This window comes from Nycticebus coucang, chromosome 3 (assembly GCF_027406575.1).
Source record: "Nycticebus coucang isolate mNycCou1 chromosome 3, mNycCou1.pri, whole genome shotgun sequence".
Classification (NCBI taxonomy): Eukaryota; Metazoa; Chordata; class Mammalia; order Primates; family Lorisidae; genus Nycticebus; species Nycticebus coucang.
The window spans coordinates 66,028,726-66,056,394 of record NC_069782.1 but is presented as its reverse complement, the minus strand read 5'-3'; the positions used below and the strand labels follow the sequence as shown (position 1 = coordinate 66,056,394).

The window sequence follows — 27,669 nt, the reverse complement described above, 5'->3', positions numbered from 1 at the left end:
GTGTCATAGTTCACAGCAACCTCCAACTCAGGCTCAAGGGATTCTCTTGCGTTGGTTATTCTATTTTTAGTAGACACCGGGGGTGGGGGTGGGAGGTGTCTCACTTTTGTTCAGGCTGGTTTTGAACGCATGAACTCAAGCAATCCACCCACTTCTGCTTCCCAGAGTGCTAGGATTTCAGGTGTGAGCCACCTTGGCTGGCCGGCTTTGGTTTTCTTTTCTTTTTTTTTTTTTGTAGAGACAGAGTCTCACTTTATGGCTTCGGTAGAGTGCCGTGGCCTCACACAGCTCACAGCAACCTCCAACTCCTGGGCTTAAGCGATTCTCTTGCCTCAGCCTCCCGAGTAGCTGGGACTACAGGCACCCGCCACAACGCCCGGCTATTTTTGGTTGCAGTTTGGCCGGGGCCGGGTTTGAACCCGCCACCCTCGGTATATGGGGCCGGCGCCTTACTGACTGAGCCACAGGCGCTGCCTTGGCTTTGGTTTTCTTATTAGAGACATGTACTAATGTTTGTCAACTGGATTGTTCTTTTTGTAGAGACAGAGTCTCACTGTATCGCCCTCGGGTAGAGTGCCATGACGTCACACAGCTCACAGCAACCTCTAACTCTTGGGCTTCCACGATTCTCCTGCCTCAGCCTCCGGAGCAGCTGGGACTACAGGCGCCGGCCACAATGTCCCGCTATGTCAACTGGATTGTTTAGGAAACACTCCCAACAGTTTTCTCTCTGCTCTCGCACCACAATAATCAACACAGAAGGAGACATCCATGACCACATTTCAGGGGGATTTCTCCTCACTACCAAGTAGGCACTCAATTCTGCAGCAGAAACCAACTGAGTGTCATCTAATTTGATTCTGGTCTTATTTACCTGGAGACAGTGTCACCCTGGGTAGAGTGCCATGTGTCAGAGCTCACAGCAACCTCAAACTCCTGGGCTCAAATGAGTCTCTTCCCTGAGCCTCCCAAGTAGCTGGGACTACAGGCGCCCACCAGAAAGCCCAGCTGTTTTTTTTACAGTTGTCATTGTTGGTTAGCTGGCCCAGGCCAGGTTTGAACCCACCAACTTCAGTGTATGTAGCATGTATGGTATCCACTGTGCTACAGGTGCAGAGCCAGTTCACTTGATTATTCATTGTCAGTTACAGATTGAACTTGTTCTAAGCCTTCTCACTACTGCACTTGAGTAGTCTTTTTTTTTTTTTGTAGAGCCAGAGTCTCACTGTACTGCCCTCAGGTAGAGTGCCGTGGCGTCACACGGCTCACAGCAACCTCCAACTCTTGGACTTAGAGCGATTCTCTTGCCTCAGCCTCCCAAGCAGCTGGGACTACAGGCGCCCGCCACAACGCCTGGCTATTTTTTTGTTGCAGTTTGGCCGGGGCTGGGTTTGAACCTGCCACCTTGGGCACATGGGGCCGGTGCCCTACTCACTGAGCCACAGGCGCCACTCCACTTGAGTAGTCTTAAAAAGAAAAAGAAGAAAGAATAGGCTTGGCACCCGTAGCTCAGTGGGTAGAGCGCTGGCCACATACACCCAGGCTGGTGGGTTCGAACCCGGCCTGGGCCTGCTAAACAACAATGACAACTGCAACAACAAAAATACCCGGCCTTTTGGTGGGCGCCTGTAGTCTCAGCTACTTGGGAGGCTGAAGCAAAGAGAATCGCTTAAGCCCAAGAGTTTGAGGTTGCTGTGAGCTGTGACGGCACAGCAAGACGGCACTTAGTGAGACTGTCTCAAAAACAAAAAAAGAATATCTGTTTTCTTTTTTTTTTTTTTTGAGACAGAGCCTCACTTGTAGGGTGTGGTGGCGTTACAGTGCACAGCAAGCTCAAACTCAAGTGATTCTCTTGCCTCAGCCTCCGTAGTAGCTGAGACCTCCGCCACAAAGCCTGAGTATTTTTTAGAAGCTGGGACTCGCTTTAGCTCAGGCTGGTCAGCTCAGGAGCTCTGCCCGCCTCAGCCTCCTGGAGTGCTGGGATTACAGGTGTGAGCCACCGCGCCGGGCCTTCGTTATCTGTTTTCTTTCAGTTGACGAAAGTATTTGAAGTGGACACTGTTTAACACTCAATTTTTAAGACATATTTCTTTGTCTACTGGTAGCCAAAAGGTGAATTCATATATCTGGCTCTAAGACACACATAGAATTCAAATTCAACACAGGAATATACGAACTTGTGTATATATGAACTTGTGTATGGGTATATATGTAAAAGCCGACCCCAGCCCTTAGGGTCGATGGGACATCCTATAACCCCACGAACACACTCTAACCCCCAGGAAAACGGTAACCGCAGGAAAAACAGACCTTTGTTTCCACCCACACAAAGAGGCAGGCTAGGAGCAGGGTTTGATGAGTGTCCAGTTCTATCACGTGGGCATTGGAAGCACTCCAAGACCCCACAAAGCTGGCAAGAGGCCAAATGCGCTGCTGGCCAATCCATCACCCGAGGGTGGGAAGTACCGGGTGCTTTCCTACATTTCTTACAGACACCACGTCAGCCCAGGGCTGTAGCCTCTGTCCCGTGACCGGCCAAGCCACCGGCTCGCCCCGCCCCCTCCGGCGCCTATTGGCCAGGTTGCGCCCAGCGGGCGGGGTGTGTGTCTGCCTTGCTTTACCAGGGCCCGGGAACCCTCAGGAAGCTGCCGCGGAACCATGGACACCGACGCGCGGGCTTCGGAAGTCCGCTGTGGCGGCAGCCAACGCGCGGCGGGGCCTTGGACGAGTTCCCGCGCCTTGCGGTCACCGTTCCCGCCTCTCCCCTGTTTTCTTTTGTCGTTGCTGGCGGCGCCCTGCGTTTGGGCGGCGGGATACGAGGTGAGCGAGGCCTGCGGACGGAAACCTACTCGAGCCAGTCCCAGGGTGTGGGTAGTGTGTTCAGTGGGTGCTGAGTGAATGGTTGCTAAATAGGACAGGATGGTCAGAGTGCATGCTTTGTGTCATTACGAGGTCTGGCTGAGTATGGGAATGTTTGATGGTACCTTTCTCAATATGTTGGGGGAGGGTGTCCCTTGCCTGGACTTTGCATGCACTTAACTGTGCAAATAGAGGGGCTGGGAGTGAGCAGCGGTGTGTATGTGTACAGGGGTGGGTGCTGGTTGAAATCTGGGACTCTGGAGTCAGCCTGCCCAGAGTTCCATCCTCCTCCTTCACTTTGTGGCTGTGTGACCTTGGGCAAGTCACCACCCATCAGAGCCTCGGTACCCTCATCTGAAAACTGGGGATACTATTGCCCCCTTCCCCCAAGAGGTTATCTGGCTTTTGCAAATACTTACCAAACATCAGCTACTACTGTTATTATACTCCCAGGGTGTTAATTAGAGCTGCCATGTAGGGTTGTGCAAAGTGGGAGTTGTATCTGTGAGCACAACTATGTGTGGTGTCCTGCCTAGAAGGGCCTGGCCTCCTCTGCACATAGGCCAGATCAGGTCTCCCTACTTCTCTGAGTCACTTTACTTCTAGATCAAGACTGACTTAGTAATCTCCACCAATCCCCACTCTCACCCCAGCCTGCTTCTGAACTCCAGGGTTACTGATAGGGTGTGTGTATGTTTGGGGTCCCTGTGCAGACATGCCCCACAGTCCAGCCGAACATGCTCAATGTGCACCTGGTGGCCCACACACATGACGACGTGGGCTGGCTCAAAACGGTAGACCAGTACTACTATGGCAGTGAGTAGAAATTGGGAACTGGCTCCTAGAACCCCCCTTCCCCATGGCCCTTTTACTCCCTTCTGGGTTCTGGACATCAGGGTGGGGGCAATGCCTAGCTCAGGCTTCTGTGTCTGGGGTATATCCCTCTGCTGGCCCCTGACAGCCTGACTTCTGTGTCCACAGCCAAGGGAAACATCCAGCATGCCAGTGTGCAGTATATCCTGGACTCAGTCATTTCTGCCCTGCTGGCGGATCCCACCCGCCGCTTCATCTATGTGGAGGTGGCCTTCTTCTCTCGTTGGTGGCACCAGCAGACAAATTCAACACAGGAAGTGGTGCGGGACCTGGTGCGCCAGGGTGAGCCTGCCCCAAGGAAGTGAAAAGAGGAAGCCCAGCCCAACTTGTTTCTGCAGTTCTGGTTTCTGAGATTGTATCATTCCATGTCAGTTGTACACACAAGCTGCTCTGCCTGCATGGGATTTCCCTTTATTTATAGAACTCCTATGCATCCAGCAAGGCCCCACCTCCAGTGGATCCTCTGAGAAGCCTGATATGCAGGGGTCTTCTTTCCTATATCCAGCTATACTGGCCTGGAAGAGACCCCTCTTTTGCTTCCACCAGTCATCTTCATACACGCAGACCATCTTCAGTATCACCCACCCTGGCCCCACTCCCCTGGGTCTGACCCTGACTTTGCCTCTGCTGGAACAGGTCGCCTAGAGTTTGCTAACGGTGGATGGGTGATGAACGATGAAGCGGCCACCCACTACGGCGCCATTGTGGACCAGATGACACTCGGGCTGCGCTTCCTGGAGGACACATTTGGCAACGACGGGCGCCCCCGTGTGGCCTGGCACATAGATCCTTTCGGCCACTCTAGGGAGCAGGCCTCATTGTTTTCCCAGGTGTTACCGTGACCTTGTCTCGCTCTGACTCCTCCCCCTGGCTACTCAAGGCCCTTTCCCTGCATTCTCACAATGACCAGGCCCTGCCTACTGGCCTGATCACATGCCTCTCCTGCCTGGGCCTTAGCCTGGGCCGCAGACAATCTGAGCTAAGGCTGGCTTCGCCTCCTCTCCTGACCCACCACTCTTTGTGCCCTGGCCCCATCCACTTGCAGAGATATCAGTTCCTGCACAATGTGGGTTTTATGTGGGGGCCGATTAGGGACAAGCGTCTTGCAGAGTTGGTCAGGCTGGTTTCGAACTCCTGGCCTTAAGCGATCTTCCTGTGTCGGCCTCTCAAAGGGCTGGGATTACTAGTCCTCTTTTTTTGTTTTTGTTTTTTTTGCAGTTTTTGGCTGGGGCTGGGTTTGAACCTGCCACCTCTGGTATATGGGGCTGGTGCCCTACTCCTTGAGCCACAGGCGCCTCCCCCTCCTCTTTTTTTGTTTTTGAGACAAGAGTTTTACCCTGTTGCCCCGTGTAGAGTGCCATGGATTGTCATAGCTCACAGCAACCTCAAATTCTGGGGCTCAAGCAATCCTCTTGCCTCAATTTTTCTATTTTTAGGAGAGACAGGTGTCTTGCTCTTGCTGAGGTTGGTCTTGCACTTCCTAAGCTCAAGTAATCTGCCTGCCTTAGCCTCCCAGAGTACTAGGATTACAGGCATGAGCCACTGTGCCTGGCCCCTACTCTGTTTTAAAACTGGCTTTAGGACAGGCATGCTGTTAGCCTAGCACTTTGGGAAGCTGAGAACAGGATCACCTGGGGCCGGGAGGTCGAGGCTGGCCTGAACAACACAGTGAGACCCTGCCTCTACAAAAAATAGAAAAAGCCTGGAAGTGAACTGGAGGCCTCCCTCATTTCAGCTTTCTACATGTACTCTGACTTGCCCCTCCAGAGCTGAGGGGAGCTTTGGTAACGCTGCTGGGCACTGATTCACACTGTTTTCTGCTGCTGTACCTGTAGATGGGCTTTGATGGCTTCTTCTTTGGGCGCCTTGATTATCAAGATAAACTGGAACGGGAGAAGAAGCTGGAGATGGAGCATGTGTGGCGGGCCAGCACCAGCCTGAAGCCCCCAACTGCCAACCTCTTCACTGGTGAGGGGACCCAGTGCAAACAGGGCTGCCCCATGGGGCCATATGCTCAGATGAGCCCTGGGCTTGGTTTAATGCTCTAATATCACTGTCCTAGAATACATAATAATTTTTGAACAAGAGTCCTGTATTTTCTTTTTTCATTGGGCCTTGCAAGCTCTGAAGCCCTTCCTGGGTGGGTCCTGGCAAACTCTTACCCCAAGGTACATGTGGGGTGCTGGGCTACCTCTTTGAGTCTGGTGTGGTCTCACAGGTGTGCTTCCCAATATTTATGAGCCACCAAAGAATCTATGCTGGGACATACTGTGTGCTGACAATCCCATTGTAGAGGACCCCCAAAGCCCTGAGTACAACGCCAAGGAACTGGTCGATTACTTCTTGATTCTGGCCACTTCTCAGGTAACTATAGTGTCCAGAACTTGCAAATCTCATGTATACAGGGCACTGAGCCTTTTCAGTGGCCCAGGTATCCCCTAAAACCTTCTCATATTCCTTAGAAAACGATAGTATTCTGTTCATCACTGCCATGTCCCTCTTCCATATTTGAAGAGATAGGACAGTCCACTTTCTTTATGCCCTTATCTGTGTAGGGGGGCCACAAGAACTACTTAACAACTAGTGGCTATTTTTATCTGTGTCTATATGTGCTATAATCCCCCAACCCTACCAATGCCTGTATGTGCACCAATTGGGTGCCTCGATTATTCATACATAGAACAGGGCATAGTTATACACAGGAGTGGCCCAGGGCACCCTGGCCTGAGGACTCCATTCTGGCCTGTAGGCCCAGAAATACCGCACCAACCACACCATGATGACCATGGGCTCGGACTTCCAGTATCAGAATGCCAACATGTGGTTCAAGAACCTTGACAAACTCATCCGGCTGGTCAATGCCCAGGTCAGTGTGCCTACCTTGTGATGCCCATGTGCACATATGTGTTTGTATCCTTGGGCTTGCGTCATGTTCATAGCTCTGGGTACTGTCTTAGTTTTCTTTTTCTTTTCTTTTTTTTGGAGACAAAGTCTCACTATGTCACCACTCTATGTCACAGTAGAGTGCTGTAGTGTCACAGCTCACAGCAACCTCAAACTCTTCAGCTCAAGTGATTCTCTTGCCTCAGCCTCCCAAGTAGCTGGGACTACAGGTGGCTGCCATAACGCCTGGCTATTTTTTGTTGCAGTTGTTCAGCTGTTGTTTAGCTGGCCCGGGCTGGGTTCGAACCCGCCTCCTTTGGTGTTTGTGGCTGGCACTGTAACCACTGTGCTACAGGTGCCGAGCTTGTCTTAGTTTTCTATTACTACTAAAACAAATTACTGCAAGCTTAGCAGCTCAAAAACAACAGAAATACTTATAGTTGTATAGGTTAGAAGTCTGGCATTGGCATGGGTCTCACTGGGCTAGAATTAAGGAGTTGGCAGGGTGATTCCTTCTGGAGACAGGAGAGAATATGTTTGCTGCTTTTTGCTGTCTGCATTCTTTGGTGCATGGCTGCTTCCTCTTTTTTTTTTTTTTGAACAGAGTCTTACTCTGTTACCTTAGGTAGAGTGCCATGGAGTCATAGGTCACAGCAACCTCAAACTCTTGGAGTCAAATGATCCTCTTGCCTCCAGTCTCCCCAGTAGCTGGAACTACAGGTGTCTGCCACAATGCCCTGCTAGTTTTTCCTTTTTTTGAGACAGAGTCTCACTATGTTGCCCTTGGTAGAGTGCCGTGGCATCACAGCTCACAGCTCTTGGGCTTAGGCGATTCTTTGGCCTCAGCCTCCTGAGTAACTGGGACTACAGGCACCCACCACAACGCCAGCTATTTTTTGGTTGTAGTTGTCGTTGTTTGGCAGGCCTGGGCTAGGTTTGAACCCGCCAGCTCTGGTGTATGTGGCTGGTGCCCTAGCCGCTGAGTTACAGGCGCTGAGCCTAGTTTTTCCATTCTTAGAGGAGACAGTGTCTTGTTCTTGCTCAGGCTAGTCTGAAATCCTGAGCTCAAGCAATTCACCCATCTCGGCCTCCCAGAGTGCTGAGATTACAGGTGTGAGCTACTGCACCCAGCCTGTTTCCTTCATTTTCAAAGCCAGCCATGTAGTATCTCTCTGACCTGCTCCCATAATTATATCTATTTCTCTCATTCTCACCTCTTCTGCATCCCTCTTCTAAGTTTTAAGATCCTGTGATTACATTGGACCTGCCAGATAATCCATGATAATCTCACTATTTTACAATTAGCTGATAAGCAATCTTCATTCCACCTGCAGCCTTACTCTTTGCCAGGTATCCTAGCATAGTCAAGGTTCTGGGGATCAAGACAAGGACATTTCTGGGTGGTTATTATTCTACCTACCATAGATGTGTAAGTGGCCTGTGGCTGTATTTGTGTGCACAGGCAGTCACTCTTTCTCATCAGCTCAGAAACTTGTCTTTTCTCTGTTCATCCAAGACGCTGTAGTACCTGTACAATCTCTGTCCTAACCTCCCACCCACTCCCTGCACTGCTGTCTCACAAAAACAGCTCTAATTAATAATTACCCAAGGCCTTCCAAAAGACATTTCTCCTAGGTTGAAGGGCTCAACTGCAATGTGGATTTTACCCTACAGCTGCAAACAATGTAACCTAATTGAATGGACCCTTATGTTAATCTGAAATTTAAAAAGGAAAAAAGACATTTTTCAGTCCTCCCATGCCCCTGGTCCATGAGGAGGCTTCAACATCTTGACCCTTTCTTCTGCAAATACCATGTCCCTGAGTCACCATAGTATCATACTCTCTTGCTGCTGTTTCTCCATAAAATATCACAGAGTCCATTTTATAAACTCTGGAAACTGAGTCCCTAGGTTCAAATCCTGGCTTTGTCATTTACTGGCTCTGTGACTTTAAGAAATGATCTTCAGCACTCAGTGCCTTAGTTTTCTCATCTACAAAATGAGAATAATGGTGGTCCCTACCTCACAGGGTTGTTAATGAGAGTTTAATGAGTTTGTTGGCAGAAATTAGTAGAACAGTGCCTGACACATAATGTTTTAGTGGTTCCCTATTATTATGCAGTGTGTCTGGCAGAAAGCTTCCTACTCCTCCTTTTAGACACCAGCTGCAATATCTCCTCCTCCAGGAAGCCCTCACCAAACCCTAGGCAGAGCCCTGATCTTTCCTCTGTGCTCTCTTACTGGCTTCCATCAATACCTATGATGCCACATCCATCTCAATCCTGACCAACTGGTATCTGTTCAATGTTTCTTCCACCTGGCTATGAATTCCATGAGTGTGGAGGATGGCTTCTCTGGTTTTAGATTGTGTCTGCAATCCTGAGCATATTTGAGAACTAAGTGATTGCTGAACGCACACAGTGTATATATGTGTGCCTGTGTATTTAACTGGGTGTACATTGTGTAGATGTGTGTATATGCACATAAAGCTTGTAGTCCCATGTGCAGCCCTTTGTTTACTCAGCTGTTTATTGAACATGTACTATGTACACTGGCACTAGCAGAATATCTTTTCCTCATGGAGGTCATCTTCCTCCACCTGCCTCAGTTGAAAGTGAGTCTCCATTCATTATAAAAATAGTTAAAATGGGGCAGGCAAAGTGGCTTATGTCTGTAATCCTAGCACTCTGGAAGGTAGAGGCAGGAGGATACCTTGAGCTCAGGAGATCAGCCTGAGCAAGAGCAAGACCCAATCTACCAAAAATAGAAAAAATTAGCTGGGTGTGGTAGTGTATGCCTGTAGTCCCAGCTACTGAGGCAGGAAGATGGCTGGAGCCCATGAGTTTGAGGTTACAATACAACAGTGAACTCTACCCAGGGTGATACAGCAAGACCCTGTCTCCAAAAAAAAAAAAAAAAAAAATTGTATCTTTTAGTAATAATCTTATGCTGGCTGCTGAAATTGATTATTGCTGCCCTATAATGTCATGCTGAGTTTGTCCACAAAAGTGTTTTGTTTTTTTTTTTTTGTAGAGACAGAGTCTCACTTCATTGCTTTTGGTAGAGCGCTGTGGCCTCACACAGCTCACAGCAACCTCCAGCTCCTGGGCTTAGGCAGTTCTCTTGCCTCAGCCTCCAGAGTAGCTGGGACTATAGGCACCTGCCACAATGCCCAGCTATTTTTGTCCACAAAAGTTTTTTTTTTTTTTTTTTCCATAGAGACAGTCTCACTATACCGCCCTCAGGTAGAGTGCCATGATGTCACACGGCTCACAGCAACCTCTAACTCTTGGGCTTACGCAATTCTCTTGCCTCAGCCTCCCAAGCAGCTGGGACTACAGGTGCCCGCAACAACACCCGGCTATTTTTTTGTTGCAGTTTGGCGGGGGCTGGGTTTGAACCCGCCACCCTGGGCACATGGGGCCGGCGCCCCACTCACTGAGCCACAGGCGCCACCCCACAAAAGTTTTTAATAATGGGTGGTGCGGGCGGCACCTGTGGCTCAGTCTGTAAGGCGCCAGCCCCATATACCGAGGGTGGTGGGTTCAAACCCGGCCCCGGCCAAAACTGCAACCAAAAAATAGCCGGGCGTTGTGGCGGGCGCCTGTAGTCCCAGCTACTCGGGAGGCTGAGGCAAGAGAATCGCTTAAGCCCAGGAGTTGGAGGTTGCTGTGAGCTGTGTGAGGCCACGGCACTCTACCGAGGGCCATAAAGTGAGACTCTGTCTCTAGAAAAAAAAAAAAATGGGTGGTGCCTGTGGCTCAAAGGGGTAGGGCGCCGGCCCCATATGCCAGAGGTGGAGGGTTCAAACCCAGCCCCGGCCAGAAACTGCAAAAAAAAGAAAAAGTTTTTAAGAATAAAATTGGGGGTGGTGCCTGTGGCTCAAAGGAGTAGGGCGCCAGCCTCATATACCGGAGGTGGTGGGTTCAAACTCAACCCCGGCCAAAAAAAAAAAAAAAAAGAATAAAATTGGAACTAATTTTTAAAAGTTTGGTAAAATTTCAGGTTTATTCTTGCATCTCTGAAATCCTTTCAAGGCTGGTAACATTTGGCTTCAGCCCAAATGTGTGTTCAGATGTGTGCATACAGGGGTGTGGGCCTCCAGGAAGGTGCGGACTTTCAAGGGCTTACACACCTGCCTTCCCCAGCAGCAGGCAAACAGGAGCCGAGTCAATGTTCTCTACTCCACCCCTGCTTGTTACCTCTGGGAGCTGAACAAGGCCAACCTCACCTGGTATTTGGGGGGACTCAGGGGGTTGGGGGTAGGTTGGCATGTCCCCTGGGTCTTGACCCTGCTCTTAATGCCTCTGGTGCTGCAGGTCGGAGAAACACGACGATTTCTTCCCTTATGCGGACGGCCCCCACATGTTCTGGACCGGCTATTTTTCCAGCCGGCCAGCCCTCAAACGCTATGAGCGCCTCAGCTACAACTTCCTACAGGTGCGTGGGCTCCAAGTTTGAGGGGGCAGCCCAGGAGGTCCAGCTGGCCGGATGTCCCAACATACTCCCTCCTCCTTAGGTGTGCAACCAGCTAGAGGCACTGGCGGGTCCGGCGGCCAACGTGGGACCCTATGGCTCAGGAGACAGTGCACCCCTCAGTAGGTGTCGGCTGGGGGACAAGGGCGGGGCTGAAGCTGGAAACCACCCCTAGGCGGCCTCCTCGAATCCCTTCTTAAAGCCCCAAGAACTCAGTCTGCCTGCATAAGACCTTTTGCCTCGGGCAGCGCCTGTGGCTCAGTCGGTAGGGCGCCGGCCCCATATACCGAGGGTGGCGGGTTCAGACCCGGCCCTGGCCAAGCTGCAGCCAAAAAATAGCCGGGCATTGTGGCAGGTGCCTGTGGTCCCAGCTGCTCGGGAGGCTGAGGCAAGAGAATCGCTTAAGCCCAGGAGTTGGAGGTTGCTGTGAGCTGTGTGAGGCCACGGCACTCTACCAAGGGCCATAGAGTGAGACTCTGTCTCTACAAAAAAAAAAAAAAAAAAAGAAAAAAAAAAAAAAAGACCTTTTGCCTCTCCTTCGAGTTGGGGCCAGGAGTCTTCAGGGAACTCCCACCTGACTCACCATCTGCCTGCAGATGAGGCGATGGCAGTGCTCCAGCATCACGATGCTGTCAGCGGCACCTCCCAGCAGCACGTTGCGGACGACTATGCGCGCCAACTAGCCGCGGGCTGGCAGCCATGCGAGGTGCACGGGGCGGGGCCTTGGAAGGACGGAGCCGGCAAAGGGCTGGGCCTTGGAAGCACGGAGATGGAAAAGGGCTGGGCCAGCACTTTGACAATGAAGGGCGGAGACAATGAAGGGTATAGGGCGTGGTCGAGGACTGGGTGGGGCCTGGATGGGATCGTGGGGGCTGAGCTTATGGGAGGCGGGGCAGAGATAGGATGGGGCGGGTGCTGGGAGGGGCGGAATCAGGCTGAAGGGAGTCGTCCAGAGCTGATCCGCCCCTTTGCGCTTCTCCCCAGGTTCTCCTGAGCAATGCTCTGGCATGGCTCAGTGGTTCCAAGGAAAACTTCACCTTCTGTCGCGACCTCAACATCAGCATTTGCCCGCTCAGCCAGACGTCCCCGTGGGTGAGCCAGAGTGGGAAGGGTAGGCTGGCAGGCAGGTCCCGTGGGTGCCACCAGATTAGGGTAAACCTTGCAGATCATGGAGTGGGGCCAAGGGGAGTGGGACTCTGGCCAGTGGACTGTAGAGGGATGATATTTCTTGGGATGCATTGAAGTTGGAGCAAGACAGAGACCAATGCACCAAGGAGTTGATCACACCAGAAGCACTTAGGGATGTACCCATGCAAGGTGGGTAGGTTTGGAGAAGGCATGCTGTGACCATGCCCTCCCTGATCCTCCCACCCCAGTTCCAGGTCACTATTTATAACCCCCTGGGGCGGAAGGTGGACTGGATGGTGCGGCTGCCGGTCAGCAAAGGCGTTTTCCTTGTGAGAGACCCCCAAGGCAGGACTGTGGATAGCAATGTGAGCCCCTTTGATCAACATTCTGCATTTCCCTGCCTCCCTCTTGGACACCTTCTCTTGGGTTCTCCATGAATACCTTCTGCCAGTGAATCTCTCTTCCTCCTTTGTCCCTTGATATCAGACCCCCTTAGGATCATCTACCTTCCATGAGTGGTCTCCCCTTTTTTTTTTTTGAGACAGAGTCTCACTTATTAACCCTCGGTAGAGTGCCATGGTGTCACAGCTCACAGCAACCTCCAAATCCTTGGGCTTAGGCGATTCTCTTGCCTCAGCCTCCCGAGTAGCTTGGACTACAGGCAACCACCACAATACCCAGCTATTTTTTTGTTGCAGTTTGGCCGGGGTTGGGTTTGAACCCACCACCCTCGGTATATGAGGCCAGTGCCTTACCCACTGAGCCACAGGTCCCCTTTTTAATACCTGTTTCCTGTTTATGAATATCTCCTTCATTCCAGAAAGTCTCCCACAAACCTCTTCTTCCCCCTAAAATCTTTCCATCTCTCCCCTGCCTCAAGGATCTCTTCCCCTATTTCTTCCCTCACTCTTCCCAGACAGTCTCTCCATCCTCCCAGGAGGAGGTATATTTTTTCCCGCTTGTGAATCTTTTCTGCTGTCTTTTCCTTAGAATCTGCCACCCCCATTACCCCTGTCCTTAACACCTAGATGTCTTTTCCCCATCTTAGGCTTCCATCCCTCATCTCTCTTGAGTGTGATGCCTCCATGTATACATGGCTTTATGTGTGAACTCACAGTATCTTAACTCATTTTCTCTCCTTTGTTACCCCAGGTGGTGATACTTCCCAGCACAGGCAAGCCAATGGACCGTTCAGAGCTACTATTCTTTGCCTCACTGCCTGCCCTGGGCTTCAGCACCTATTCAGTAGCCAAGATGACCAACCAGAAGCCCCAGACCCATGCCCCAAGGCATAGGTCCAAGAAGTCCTCGTCCCATGCCTTGGCGATTGAAAATGAGGTAAAACCCCATTCTGATTCCCTTCCCTGCACCCTGTAACAAATTTGAAGTATCAGAGTGAGCCATATAGACTTTAGGTCAACAGGTTCTGGGTTCATGGTCTGCTGTCACCACTCCCCTGATTGTGTGTCTTCGAGGGAGTGACCTGTGTCTGAATCTCAGTGTGACCCGCTGTGATGATAGGTGACACTTGATAGGTTGGAGCTGATGGCAGTTGTTGGTTTGCAATTTTAGAGGGGATGTCAGGGAATGCCTTATTGAGAAGGTGACATTTAAGGTGAGACCTGAGGGAGAAAGCTGTGTGGTTACTTGGGGGAAGAGGAATCCAGGTAGGCAGAGAACAGCATACACAGAAGCTCTCAGGCAGGATGGTGTGCAGTATTTGAGGAACCACAAGGAACCCAATGTTCCTTATGGACAGGATAAGGGAGGTGACAGGTCAGACCTTGAGGGGCCTTGAGGACCAATAGGAAAACTTTGGCTTGTACAGCAAAAGAGCCACTGGCAGGATGGGGCTTCATTGAAACCATCCTGGACCCTAGCACTTTTGTCTTTTTGGATCACTTCTACTATTAAAAAAAGAAGTTAAGGGGTGGTGCCTGTGGCTCAGTGAGTAGGGTGCCAGCCCCATATACCAAGGGTGGCAGGTTCAAACCCACCCCCAGCTGAAATGCAACAAAAAAAAAAAAAAAGAAGTTAAGAGTTTCAGCTTTTCAGGCTGGGCATGGTGGCTCATGTCTGTAATCCCAGCACTTGGGAGGCCGAGGCGAGTGGATTGTCTGAGCTCACAGGTTCAAGACCAGCCTGAGCCAGAGTGAGAGAATGGTTTTCCACACTTAATGGAGCTCCACAGAGTTCTCCTTGTTGTTGAAATGCAGCCAGAGGTATTTTACATGTCTCTAAATAATAGCTGGGTGTTGTGGTATGCACCTGTAGTCCCAGCTGTTCGGGAGGCTGAGGCAAGAGAATTGCTTGAGCCGAAGAATTTGAGATTGCTGTGAGCTATGACTCCATGGCACTCTACCAAGGGTGACCAAGTGAGACTGTCTCAAAAAAATAAAAGAGTTTCAGCTTTTCAGAGAAGAAATTGAAACAAGATCACAAGAAGCCTGAAAAATGAAGCCTAAAATGAAATATTCAACTAAAAAATTGCCCTAGCAAAGCTGAACAGCACAGCAAACAAAGCCATGGAAAAATCTTGCAAGGCAATAAAATCCCAGTAGAAGGCTAAAGAAGAGTGTCATTTGTACGTCATGAAGCTACGCTCTGGCCTTATAGAAAAGAAGGCCTGTTACTTTAGGGGAAAAAAAAAACACCAAAAGTCCTTCCTTAGGAAAGAAATCGCCAAAAAACAGTTATAAAAGAACATATCACTCACTGCCTTTCAACAGCTGTCTACTATGGAGCACTTTGCCTTTGGTATACCTGAGATCCAAAATAGGCTAGAACACTTCATGTTCTAAGTCCCACAGAATCTTATGCTTCCCTAAGCACATACAACAATCAATCCGTTACTTCTGTTTTGGAAGATGAAAGTTATGAGATCTATATTGAAGACTTGAAAAAAGATCAGGAGAAAGACAATGTGCTCCTGTGTTGCTACAAGTCTCAGTGTTCTTCAAGTGAATCGGATGACAGTGTCGATGGCAAGATCCTTTTTTTTTTTTTTTTTTTGTAGAGACAGTCTCACTTTATCACCCTTGGTAGAGTGCCGTGGCATCACACAGCTCACAGCAACCTCCAAGTCTTGGGCTTAGGTGATTCTCTTGCCTCAGCGTCCTGAGTAGCTGGGACTATAGGCGCCCACCACAACGCCCGGCTATATTTTTGTTGCAGTTTGGCTGGGGCCGGGTTTGAGCCCACCACCCTTGGTATATGGGACCAGGGCCCTACCCACTGAGCCACAGGCATGGCCCAGATGGCAAGATCTTAATAGTAAACCTGGGTCCTACAAAAGAACTCTGGCTGTATTACAACAACAAGGAGAACTCTGTGGAGCTCCGTAAGTGTGGAAAACCATTGGCAGAGGAGCAGGCATTCTTTCTCCTTCATAAGAAGCCCTTCAAATGTGTTTCATTTGAATGTAAGAACAATCCAGGAATGTTTATAGGTGAAAAGGATAAAGTAGACTGTTCTGGCTGGGCACAGTGGCTCATGCCTGTAATCCTAGCACTCTGGGAGGCTGAGGCAGGTGGATTGCCTGAGCTCAAGAGTTTCAGACCAGCCTGACCCATAGCGAGACCCCATCTCTAAAAATAGCTGGGCATTGTGGTGGGCGCTTGTAGTCCTAGCTACTTGGGAGGCTGAGGCAAGAGAACTGCTGTGAGCTAATGATGCCACAGCACTCTACTGAGGGTGACAAAGTAAGGCTGTCTCAAAAAAATTAAAAAAAGGCGGGCGGCACCTGTAGCTCAAGGAGAAGGGTGCTGGGCTGCATATACCGGAGGTGATTGGTTCAAACCCAGCCCTGGCCAAAAACTGCAAAAAAAGAAAGGCTTGGCACCTGTAGCTCAGAGGCTCGGGTGCCAGCCACATACATCAGAGCTGGCAGGTTAGAATCCAGCCCGGGCCTGCCAAATAACATTGGCAACTACAACCAAGAAGTAGCTGGGCATTGTTCCAGGCACCTCTAGTCCCAGCTGCTTGGGAGGCTAAGGTAAGAGAATCGCTTATGCCCAAGAGTTTGAGGTTGCTGTGAGTTGTGACGCCACACCAAGGCACTCTACTGAGGGTGATAAAGTGAGGCTCTGTTTCAAAACAGTGAAAAAAAAAATAAAGTGGATTGTTCTGTTCTGACAATTTGAGCACAGAGAATATCTTTTTTTTTTTTTTTGAGACAGAGTCTCACTTTGTCACTCTTTGTAGAGTGCTGTGGTGTCACAGTTCACAGCAACCTCCAGCTTTTGGGCTTAGGTGATTGTCTTTCCTCAGCCTCCCAAGTAGCTGCGTCTACAGGCACCTGCCACAACTCCCAGCTATTTTTTTGTTGCAGTTTGACCAGGGCCAGGTTTGAACCCACCACCCCCTTGGTGTATGGGGCTGGCGCCCTACCCACTGAGCTACAGGTGCTGCCCAAAGAGTATTTCTATATATATATGTGTGTGTGTATATATATATATATATATTTTTTTTTTTTTTTGCAGTTTTTGGCCAGGGCTGGGTTTGAACCCACCACCTCCAGTATATGGGGCCGGCGCCCTACTCCTTGAGCCACAGGTGCTGCCCGAGAATATCATGTTTAAGCTCTCTAAAACTTAATATGATGGGGTAGTGCCTGTGGCTCAGTGAGTAAGGTGCTGGCTCCATATACTGAGGGTGGTGAGTTCAAACCCAACCCTGGCCAAACTGCAACAATAAAAAAACAAAAAAACAAACTTAATGTGATGGAAAGCTGTGGGTCTTGGAGTGGATAGCCCAAATGGTACCTTTGGAGAAATAATAAGAGATGAAGAAAGAGATGGGCAACATGTAAGGGAAATGGAGAGTGCTTAGCATGCTGTGGAATGTTTTCCTTCTTACATGTAAAAATATTTTTTTCTTATACTTCAGTTCTGTTTTGTATTTCCCTCAGTAAAATTGCATATTTAGTACAAGCATCAGTGTATTAAGTAGGGGATTGGTAAATAAACTGCCAAAATTCCAAGAAGATATAGCCTAACCTTTACTTTTTTTCTATTGTCAGTACAAAAAGAACTTCACATGTAGTTGGGTGCCGTGGCTCACTGCTATAATTCTAGCACTCTGGGAGGCTGAGGTGGTGGATAGCTTGAGCTCACGGGTTCCAGACCTGCTTAAGCAAAAAAGTAAGACCCCGTCTCTACTAAAAATAGAAAAAACTGAAGCAAGAGGATCACTTGAGCCTAAGAGTTTGAGGTTGCTGTGAGCTATGATGCTACAGCACTCTACCGAGGGCAACACAGTAAGACTCTGTCTCAAAAAAAGAAAAGAAAGGGTGTACCTGTGGCTCAGTGGATGGGGCACTGGCCCTGTATATTGAGGGTGGCGGGTTCGAATTCAGCCCTGGCCAGCTAAAACAGCAATGACAACTGCAACAACAACAACAACAACAAAAGCTGGGCGTTGTGGCGGGCGCCTGTAGTCCTAGCTACTCGGGAGGCTAAGACAAGAGAATTGCTTAAGCCTAAGAGTTGGAGGTTACTGTGAACTGTGAATTCACAGCACTCTATCAAGGGTGACAAAGACTTTGTTTCAAAGAAAAGAAAAAAACCCAAATATCATGGAATCCACTTACCACTTGTGTGAGCCTAGATGAGATATGGAATTAACATTAAAATTTCAATAACTGATTGTCCTTCATGTCTGTACCATACTGTCTCTTCAGATCCTGGCTCAGGGATCCATGTCTTTCAGTGTATGCAGTTTCTTCTAATTCCTGCTTCCCATGTACACAATCTTTTTGTTGTACAGCCCCTGCTTACTATGAAATACTCATTTCACTTTTGTCTCTTCTTCATTTCTTTTCTTTTTTTTTTTGAGACAGAGTCACCTTTTTTTGGTCACCCTCGGTAGAGTGCCGTAGCGTCATAGCTCACAGCAACCTCAAACTCTTGGGCTCAAGTGATCCTCTTGCTTCAGTTTTTCATATTTAGTAGAGATGTGGGTCTCACCCTTGCTCAGGGTGGTCTTGAACTCCTGAGCTCAGGCAATCCGCGTGCCTTGGCCTACCAGAGTGTTAGGATTACAGTTATTTTAAAGTCTTAACAATTTCTACTATAATTTTTCTTAGAATTAACATTAACAATAAATGATAAACATAATAACAGAATATTTGTGAAATATGTCCTTTTCTGAAAGTGTGGGTTTTTTTTTTTTTGTAGAGACAGAGTCTCACTGTACTGCCTGCAGTAGAGGGCCGTTTCGTCACACGGCTCACAGCAACCTCTAACTCTTGGGCTTATGAGATTCTCTTGCCTCAGCCTCCCAAGTAGCTGGGACTACAGGCGCCCGACACAACACCTGGCTATTTTTTAGTTACAGTTTGGCTGGGGCTGGGTTTGAACCCACCACCCTCAGCATATGGGGCCGGCGCCCTACTCACTGAGCCACAGGCGCCGCCCGAAAGTGTGGGGTTTTTAATTTCTAATTTGTTGAGAGATATTGGATATAATTGCTGGTAGTACATAAGATAAAAGAGGCTAACAATTACTGTACAAAGGTATTACAGTTGTAAAACAATGTATCTTTGTTTCATTACTTTGTCAATAGTTTTACCAAAGAGACAAAAATAAAAGTGGTGTCTATATCATCCTCTCTGAAAAAACACTAAATATTGACCATATGCATCTGTATGATATACTTAAAATTTTTTTTTTTTTTTTGTAGAGACCAAAGAGTCTCACTTTATGGCCCTCGGTAGAGTGCCGTGGCCTTACACAGCCCACAGCAACCTCCAACTCCTGGGCTTAAGCGATTCTCTTGCCTCAGCCTCCTGAGTAGCTGGGACTACAGGCGCCCGCCACAACTCCCGGCTATTTTTTGGTTGCAGTTTGGCTGGGGCCGGGTTTGAACCCATCACCCTCGGTATATGGGGCTGGTGCCCTATGGACTGAGCCACAGGCGCCGCCCATACTTAAAATTATTTATTTATTTATTTTTGAGACAGTCTTTTACTATGTTGCCCTTGGTAGAGTGCCATGGCGTCACAGCTCACAGCAACCTCAAACTCTTAGGCTTAAGTGATTATCTTGCCTCAGCCTCCCAAGTAGCTGGGACTACAGGTGTCTGCCACAGTGCTCAGCTATTTTTGGTTGCAGTTGTCATTGTTGTCCAGCTGGCCTGGGCTGGGTTCCAACCCGCCAGTCTTACTGTATGTGGCTGGCGCCATTACCACTATGCTATGGGCGCTGAGCCTAAAATTATTATTATACAATATATCTAAAAAAAGTTCAAAGTTATATTTTATGATGGTGTTGTTATAACAGTGAAAATAGTGAGGCAAGTCAGGGTGTGGTGGCTCACACCTATAATCCTTGTCTCTAAGAGGTCAGGGATAGGGTGGTGGATTGCCTCATGTTAGGAGTTCAAGACCAGCCTGAGAAAGAATGAGACGCAGGATTTACTAAAACTAGAAAAAACTAGCCAGGTGTTTTTGTTTTTGGCTTTTTTTTTTTTTTTTTGAGACATAGTCTCAAGCTGTCACCCTGGGTAGAGTGCCATGGCGTCACACCTCAGAGCAACCTCAAACTCTTGGGTATAAGCAGTTCTCTTGCCTCAGCCTCCCAAGTAGCTGGGGCTACAGGTGACTGCTGCAACACCCGGCTTTTTTTTTTTGTTGCAGTTGTCATTGTTGTTTAGCTGGCCTGGCCAGGTTTGAACCAACCACCTACGGTTCATGTGGCCGGTGCCCTAATCATTGTGCTACAGGTACTGAGCCTAGCCCCGGTGTTTTGATGGGCTCCTAAAGTCCCAGATACTTGGGAGGCCCAGGCAAGGGGATCACCTGAGCCCAAGGGTTTGAGGTTGTTATGAGCTAGGATGCCATGGCATTCTGCCCAGAGTGAAAGAGACACTGTTGTAATTAAAAAAAAAAAAAAAAAAAAGGCAGCACCTGTAGCTCAGCGGGTAGGGCGCACAGGCCACATACACCGAGGCTGGCAGGTTTGAACCCTGCCTGGACCAACTAAAACAATAACAACTGCAACAAAAAAAAATAGCCGGGCGTTGTGGCAGGTGCCTGTAGTTCCAGCTGCTTGGGAGGCTGAGAGGCAAGAGAATCACTTAAGCCCAAGAGTCTGAGGTTGCTGTGACGCCTCAGCACTCTGCCAGGGGGATAGCTTGAGACTCTGAAAAAAAGAAAAAAAAAAAAAAAAGATGAAGAAGGCTCGGCGGGGTGGCTCAGGCCGGTAATCCTAACACTGGCAGGCCAAGGTGGGTTGATTGCCTGAGCTCACTGGTTTGCAACCAGCCTGAGCAAGAGCAAAACTCCATCTCTAAAAATAGCCAGGTGTTGTAGAGGATGCCTGTAGTCCCACCCAGCTCCTTGGGAAGCTGAGGCAAGAAAATTGCTTGAGCCCAAGAGTTTGAAGTTGCTGTGAGTTATAAGTTAGGATGCCACACTCTACCCAGGGTGACAAAGTGAGACTCTGTCTCCAAAAAAAAAAAAAAAAGACTATATTATAATGAGGCCTACCTGTATTTTTTTTTTTTTTTTTTTTGTTGTTGTTTGTTTGTTTTAGGGACAGAGTTTCACTTTGTCACCCTGGGTAGAGTGTGGCATCCTAACTCATAACAACCCCAAACTCTTGGCCTCAGGCAATCCCCTTGCCTCAACCTCCTGAGTAGCTGGGCTATAGGTGCCCACCACAATGCCCATCTAGTTTTTCTGTTTTTAGTAGAGATGTGGTTCCAACTCCTGAGCTCAAGTGATACAGCCACCTTGGCCTTCCAAAGAGGTAGGATTATAGGCATGAATATATTCTAATATATTCATTATTATATTCATGTTTTCTTCTGATTCTAAAAGAAGTCAAAATATTCCTGTGGATCCTAAAAGTCTTATGACTTCGTGGTTCCTAGATCAGATACCCAAGTTTGCTCTGGCTGTTGTGGTGAACAGACTATGGGAGACCTGCATGGAAATGTTGGAAACTAGAAGGGATTGTCTGCACTAGTCCTGGAGGGCCACAAAGTGGGAAGATTGGGAATAAGGCTGAATATAAAATTTTTGGGATTTGCTACTAGGATCAAGTGTGAGGAGTGAGAGTGATGGAGGTAAAGGTGACTCCAAGCTTTAGTCCTGAGCCCTGGGATGGATGGAGGACTAAGGCGATAGTCATCAACAACTGCTCACCCTTTACTCCCCAGTACATCCGGGCAACGTTCAACCCTAATACGGGGCTCTTGATGGAGATTGAGAACCTGGACAAGAAATTGCTACTGCCTGTTCAGCAGGCCTTCTTCTGGTAAGTCAGGACCACCAGGACTGGGGAGGTGTGTGGTGTGTGGGACCTGGGGAGGTATGTGGTGTGTGGGGCCTGGACTCCTTACCAGACTCTCACTTGCCCTGGCTTCAGGTACATTGCCAGTAAGGGCGACAGCCTGAGTGACCAGGTCTCAGGTGCTTACATCTTCAGACCCAACCAGTCGCAACCACTGCCTGTGAGACGCTGGGCTAAGATCCGTGTGGTGAAGGTCTGTGACCAGAAATGACAAGTGGGCAGTTGGTGGGGCAGGGGAAGGGAGGTGGGAGAGTGTGGAGCCCAGGAGGTTGGTAGGTTGAACGCAGAGTGGAGATGGGAGGATTGATATATCTTTCAGATAAGGTAGCTAAGTAAGACCTGCGTCTTAGGAATATTTGAGGGTTCTCCCAAGCATTGATATTCATGGGTAACTGTATACTGCAAAGGCATTAACATCTGCCGTGGGTGTCAAGATTATACTTAGCTCCGGAAATTTGGTGGGGTGGGGGGGCTGGCATGTTCCTACTTAGGTCATGAATGGGGAGAGCCAATTGTAGCTGCTTCACAAGTTCACCAAGGGCCAGGTTTGGTGGCTCCTGCCTGTAATCCCAACACTTTGGGAGACCAAGGTGGGAGGATTGAGACCAGGAGTTGGAGATCAACCTGGACAACATAGCTGGGTATGGTGGTGCACACCTGTAGTCCCAGCTGCTTGGGAGGCTGAAGCAGGAGGATTACTTGAGTCTAGGAGTTTGAAGTTGCAGTAAGTTATGATGATGCCACTGCATTCTAGCCCAGGTGACAAAGTGAGACCCTGTTTCCATTAAAAAAAAAAAAAAAAAAAAGGGGTGGCGCCTGTGGCTCAGTGAGTAGGGCCCCGGCTCCACATGCCGAGGGTGGCGGGTTCAGACCCAGCCCTGGCCAAACTGCAACAGAAAAATAGCCGGGTGTTGTGGCGGGCACCTGTAGTCCCAGCTGCTCGGGAGGCTGAGGCAAGAGAATCGCGTAAGCCCAAGAGTTAGAGGTTGCTGTGAGCCATGTGACGCCACGGCACTCTACCCGAGGGCAGTACGGTGAGACTCTGTCTCTACAGAAAAAAAAAAAAAATGTTCACTTAGTGCTGTAGTAAGAAGGTGGCTCACACCTATAATCTTAGCAGCTGGATTGCTTGAGCTCACAGGTTCGAGACCAGCCTGAGCCAGAGTGAGACCTCGTCTCTAAAAATAGCCGGTGTTATGGTGGGCACCTGTAGTCTCAGCTACTTGGGAGGCTGAGGCAAGAGAATCACTTGAGCCCAAGAGTTTGAAGTTGCTGTGAGCTGTGATGCCACGGCACTCTATGAAGGGTGACAAAGTGAGACTCTGTCTCAAAAAAAAAAAAAAGATGGATGACTCTCACTTAGGGTGGATTTCTTATGGTGGGAATGGGGCAGATAATGGTGAGAGTGACATTGTGCAAATTCAAGAACCTCACCTTTGTATATACTTTTGCTTGAGGTGAACATCTGCATACCTGGGTCATCATATTAAGATGTGGTTTTGGCTCAGTGCCTGTGGCTCAAGTGGCTAAGGCCCCAGCCACATACACCTGAGCTGGCAGGTTTGAATCCAGCCAGGGCCTGCCAAACAATAATGATGGCTGCAACCAAAAAATAGCCAAGCATTGTGGTGGGCGCCTGTAGTCCCAGCTACTTGGGAGGTGGAGGCAGGAGAATCACTTAAGCCCAAGAGTTGGAGGTTGCTGTGAGCTGTGATGCCATAGCACTCTACCCAGGGTGATAGCTTGAGGCTCTGTCTCAAAAAAAAAAAAAAAAAGATGTAGTTTTGCTTATTTTAACAGAGTTACCGAAATTAACTGTGCCAAGAACAAGACAGAGGATTCTTCCCTTTTTTCCTTTTTTGAGATAGTCTTACTCTGTCACCGGGATAGAGTGGCGTGTCATCATAGCTCACAGAAACCTCAAACTTTTGGGCTCAAGCAATTCTCTTGCCTCAGACTCCCAAGTACCTGGCACTACAGGTGCCCGTCACCAAGCCCAGCTAGTTTTTCTATTTTTATTTTTATTATTTTTATTTTTTGAGACAGAGCCTCAAGCTCTGGGTAGATGCCGTGGCATTACAGCTCACAGTAACTCCAATTTCTGGGCTCAACCAATTCTCCTGCCTTAGCCTCCCAAGTAGCTGGGACTACAGGCACCTGCCACAATGCCCGGCTATTTTTTGTTGTTGTTGCAGTCATCATTGTTGTTTGGTGGGCCTGGGCTGGATTTGAACCTGCCAGCTCAGGTGTATGTGGCTGGTGCCTTAGCTGCTTGAGCCACAGGCGCCAAGCCAAGTTTCTCTATTTTTAGTAGAGATGTGGTCTTGCACTTGCTCAGGCTGATCTTGAGCTCCCGAGCACAAGCGATCCACCTGCCTCGGCCTCCCATTGTGCTAAGATTACAGGGGTGAGCCACCATGCCTGGCCTGAAGATTCTTTCCTTCTAATAGAAAGTCTGGCTGGGCCATCCAGGGAAGGTGGGGCAGTTCCACAGCCACACAGGCCCTTTTGCTCTCATTGCTCTGCCTTCTTCAACATTTAGCTTCTACCTCCTGGTCCAAGATGGCTGCTAAAGCTCCAGCTATAACATCTGCATTTGAGCCAGGGGCAGAGGGAAAGGATCAAGGAATAGTATTCACACCCCTTCAGTTACTCTTCATGAGGAAGCAAAGCATGGTCACATAGCTACTGACATCTGCAGAAAAGACTGTACAATATAGTTTTTATTCCAATTATCTGTGTGCCAAGCTAGAATCCTGTTCTAAGGAGGGGACATGGTGGAATGGTGGACAAAAAGCATGCATGCCACAATCAAGAATTATGTGGCAGTGACTGAAATAGAAAATGTGTGCATCACACCTAGGCAGGTGAGAAGGTGGGTGGAGTTTCCATGCTGTTAGTGGGGTTGATCCTGAAAAAGGCATTTATGGGTTTCAAAGCCTGGGTTAGGGGGACATTTGCGGGGCTCACCTCTGCTCAGATGTGAGCTGACACCTGCCCTTCATGTCCGTGTCCACAGACAGACTTGGTGCAGGAGGTGCACCAGAACTTCTCAGCCTGGTGTTCCCAGGTGGTTCGCCTGTACCCAGGACAGCAGCATCTGGAGTTGGAGTGGACGGTGGGGCCAATACCTGTGATGTGAGTGGTACAGGCTGGGACTGGGGTGTGGGGGCAAGGACAGAGTGGGTTTTAGGTGAAGCTGATAACCTTGACATCCAATCTGTTACAGTGATTCCTGGGGGAAGGAGGTCATTAGCCGGTTTGACACACCACTAAAGACAAATGAACGCTTCTACACAGACAGCAATGGCCGGGAAATCCTGGAGAGGAGGTAGGATTGGTGCTGGGCCCAGAGGCAGTAGAAGCATATTCTGATCACATGAGTGTGGGAGGGAGAGGGGGAAGGGATAATGAAAAGTAGGGGAAATAGACCCCAAACATGACCAAATCACACCCAACGCCAGGCGGAATTATCGACCTACCTGGGACCTGAACCAGACGGAGGAGGTGGCAGGAAACTACTACCCAGTGAACAGCCGGATTTATATCACGGTACCTCTCCTATCCTGCCTCTCCCCACCTCTAGAGTGGGAGCCACCCTTTATCTAAATCATCTCCTAAGTGCCTGAGGCTGGGGCTGTCTGGAACCTCTGCCCCTCACTGTCACCCCTCACCTCCCAGGATGGGCAAGTGCAGCTGACAGTGCTGACTGACCGGTCCCAGGGGGGCAGCAGTATGAGTGATGGCTCCCTGGAGCTCATGGTGAGTAGGTCAGAGCCTCATCCAAGCCAATGTCCTCCCACCCCAGTCATCCTGCTGAATATTGAAAACTGTTTCTGGCCCAGAAAACAGCCTTCTGCTTATGGTCCCCAGTAAGCTGAGAACTCTATTCTTATGTGTGAGCTTTCCTACAGTTTTTATCCAATCTCTACCCAGTCCTCTCCCCCCTGACACCCCAAATGTGCCCTATCTGGGTCCTGCATTAGGTACTTAACTCCCTCTGTCCTAGTCCCCTTGCTAGGTTGGATCCCTCCTCTGCTGGGGTCTCCATACCAGATCTCACCTTCATTCTTATCTGTTACCCACCACCCTTTAATTTTTCTTGACATTCTCACAAGCCTTTACTCAATTTCTGGCCCAGGGACACCTGATAGACTCACGACCCTCACTCTCTCCTGGCCATTCTCCTCCCAGGTGCACCGAAGGCTGGTGAACGATGACAGACGTGGAGTAGGGGAGCCACTGATGGAGTTGGGGTCAGGGGCGTGGGTGCGAGGGCACCACCTTGTGCTGCTGGACACCTTTCAGGCTGCGGCCGCTGGGCACCGTCTGCTGGCAGAGAAGGTGGTCCTGGCTCCGCAGGTGGTGCTGGCCCCGGGTGGCGGCGTCCCCTACAACCTCGGGGCTGCTCCACGCCTGCAGGTGAGGGGCAGCAGGGGGGCAGAAAGAGAGGACCAGAATGAAGCCTACAGGGGGCATTGTTGAGTAGGAGTTCTCCTGGGCTCAGCGGAGAACCACCTGGCCCGTCCCCTTCCCTAATTTGCCCTGGGGAGGCTATAACTAGTTCCACTTAGCCCCATGCCCAGGGTAGTCCCTGCCTAGCCCCAACGCTTCTGGACTGTGTCAGGGTATAGTCCCAGCTCATCCCTTTAACTATCTCCTCGCCTCGCCCCGCCCTGTCTTGCTAAAGCCAGGCCAATTACCCTGTAAGCCTCATCATTCACCCACTCCCTCCGCAGGTTCCGTCCTGCCTCACCCCTCTCCTTGGCCAGCCCCGCCTCTCCCGCTCTCGGTAGCCTCCCATGTTACCTTAACACCACAGGGTCTCAGGCCAGAGGAGTTTTGTCCCTTCTGGGCGGAGGTGTTCATCTCGGGAGCCTCCCCCAGCTTGGGATCACCTTATCCTCTTATTGCCTCAGTCCTCCCGCGGGTTTCCGACTCAGTCACGCCCGCCCCCTCCCCCCCACAGTACTCCGGGCTGCGGAGGGAGCTACCGCTCTCCGTGCGCCTGCTCACACTGGCCCGCTGGGGCCCGGAGATGCTCCTGCTGCGCTTGGAACACCAGTTTGCCCTGGGGGAGGATTCAGGACGCAACCTGAGCTCCCCGGTGACCTTGGACTTGCGGGTGAGGAAGGCAGAATTGGAAAAGAGACTAGAGATAGGGAAGAGAGCGGGGGACAGGGGAAACCCAGGCGCTTTACCCACACTCACCTGGACCCATCCACTCCCTACAGGACATGTTCTCAGCATTCACCATCACCCGCCTGCAGGAGACCACGCTGGCAGCCAACCAGCTCCGGGTTTCTGCCTCCAGGCTCAAGTGGACACTGAACTCAGGTGGGGTCCTGGCCAAGAGTAGGGGATGGGGTCTTGCCTGAAGTGGGGGGCTGCATGTGAAACCTACAATTGTTGGCCAGGATCCAGTATGGAGCCTGAAAGTCTGAGGCAGTGTCCACATCTAAGTTAGGGGCTTACGGATCTGGGATGGAGTTTAGTCCCAAGAACAAGAGTCACCATCATTGTCTTGTTCTGGGAAGGTGTCCTTTACCACTGGGCTTGACTAGAGGGTATGAGGACTATGGCTAGGCAGTAGGGGGGATTTGAGGACCTGGGCATGATACTGGGGCCAGGGAAGTAGTTTAAGGGTCTAGGAGGCCCTGGGGACAGATTTAGGGATGGATTGTTGTGTTAGGTCCAGGGGTGGGAGCACAATGGGGTGAGGCAGAGGAGGTCTGCATTCTTCATTCCTACCTCCACCCCTGCACCTCCTCAGACCCCACACCCTACTCCACTCCCCATCTGTTGGATTCGGCCACTGTCACGCTACAGCCCATGGAAATCCGGACCTTCCTGGCCTCAGTTCAATGGAACAAGAATGGTTAGACCTTCTGGTATGACCCTTGGAGCTTGAGCCCCTTGCTCTAGGACGGGACAGACTTTCCCCTTCCTCTTGCTGCTGCCACCACTAACAAAAACTATTAAAATGCCACTTCTAAGACAGGTGACAGTGTAAGTATGGGGAGTTTTGTTTGTTGTTTTGGAATACAATTCCAAAAGGGAATACAATTTATGACCCAGAAAAGTCAACAAGCCTAGGTGAGCTCTGGCCCAAGGCCTTGCAGGTGATGTACTGACCTGAATTCTCACACCAGAC

The 27,669-nt window shown here is 49.8% G+C and overlaps 1 protein-coding gene across 2 annotated transcripts; it reads left to right on the top strand.

Annotated features, from left to right (window-relative positions):
* Positions 1 to 671: 671 nt before the first annotated feature.
* Positions 672 to 27,517, top strand: MAN2B1 (mannosidase alpha class 2B member 1). 2 transcript variants are annotated; one of them, XM_053585013.1, is made up of 25 exons: positions 672 to 808; positions 2,625 to 2,820; positions 3,573 to 3,675; positions 3,841 to 4,014; positions 4,369 to 4,562; positions 5,568 to 5,700; positions 5,951 to 6,096; positions 6,482 to 6,598; positions 10,767 to 10,849; positions 10,935 to 11,055; positions 11,135 to 11,213; positions 11,688 to 11,797; positions 12,076 to 12,183; positions 12,468 to 12,584; positions 13,372 to 13,557; positions 21,382 to 21,479; positions 21,591 to 21,708; positions 24,535 to 24,653; positions 24,745 to 24,846; positions 24,980 to 25,067; positions 25,197 to 25,277; positions 25,710 to 25,937; positions 26,485 to 26,640; positions 26,750 to 26,852; positions 27,289 to 27,517. In XM_053585013.1, exons 1-25 carry the CDS (start codon positions 687 to 689, stop codon positions 27,396 to 27,398), a joined length of 3,192 nt encoding a protein of 1,063 aa, XP_053440988.1. In that variant the 5' UTR covers positions 672 to 686; the 3' UTR covers positions 27,399 to 27,517. The 2 variants fall into 2 exon arrangements, with proteins under 2 accessions (XP_053440988.1, XP_053440987.1); XM_053585012.1 differs by having other exon boundaries at positions 10,764 to 10,849.
* Positions 27,518 to 27,669: the final 152 nt, after the last annotated feature.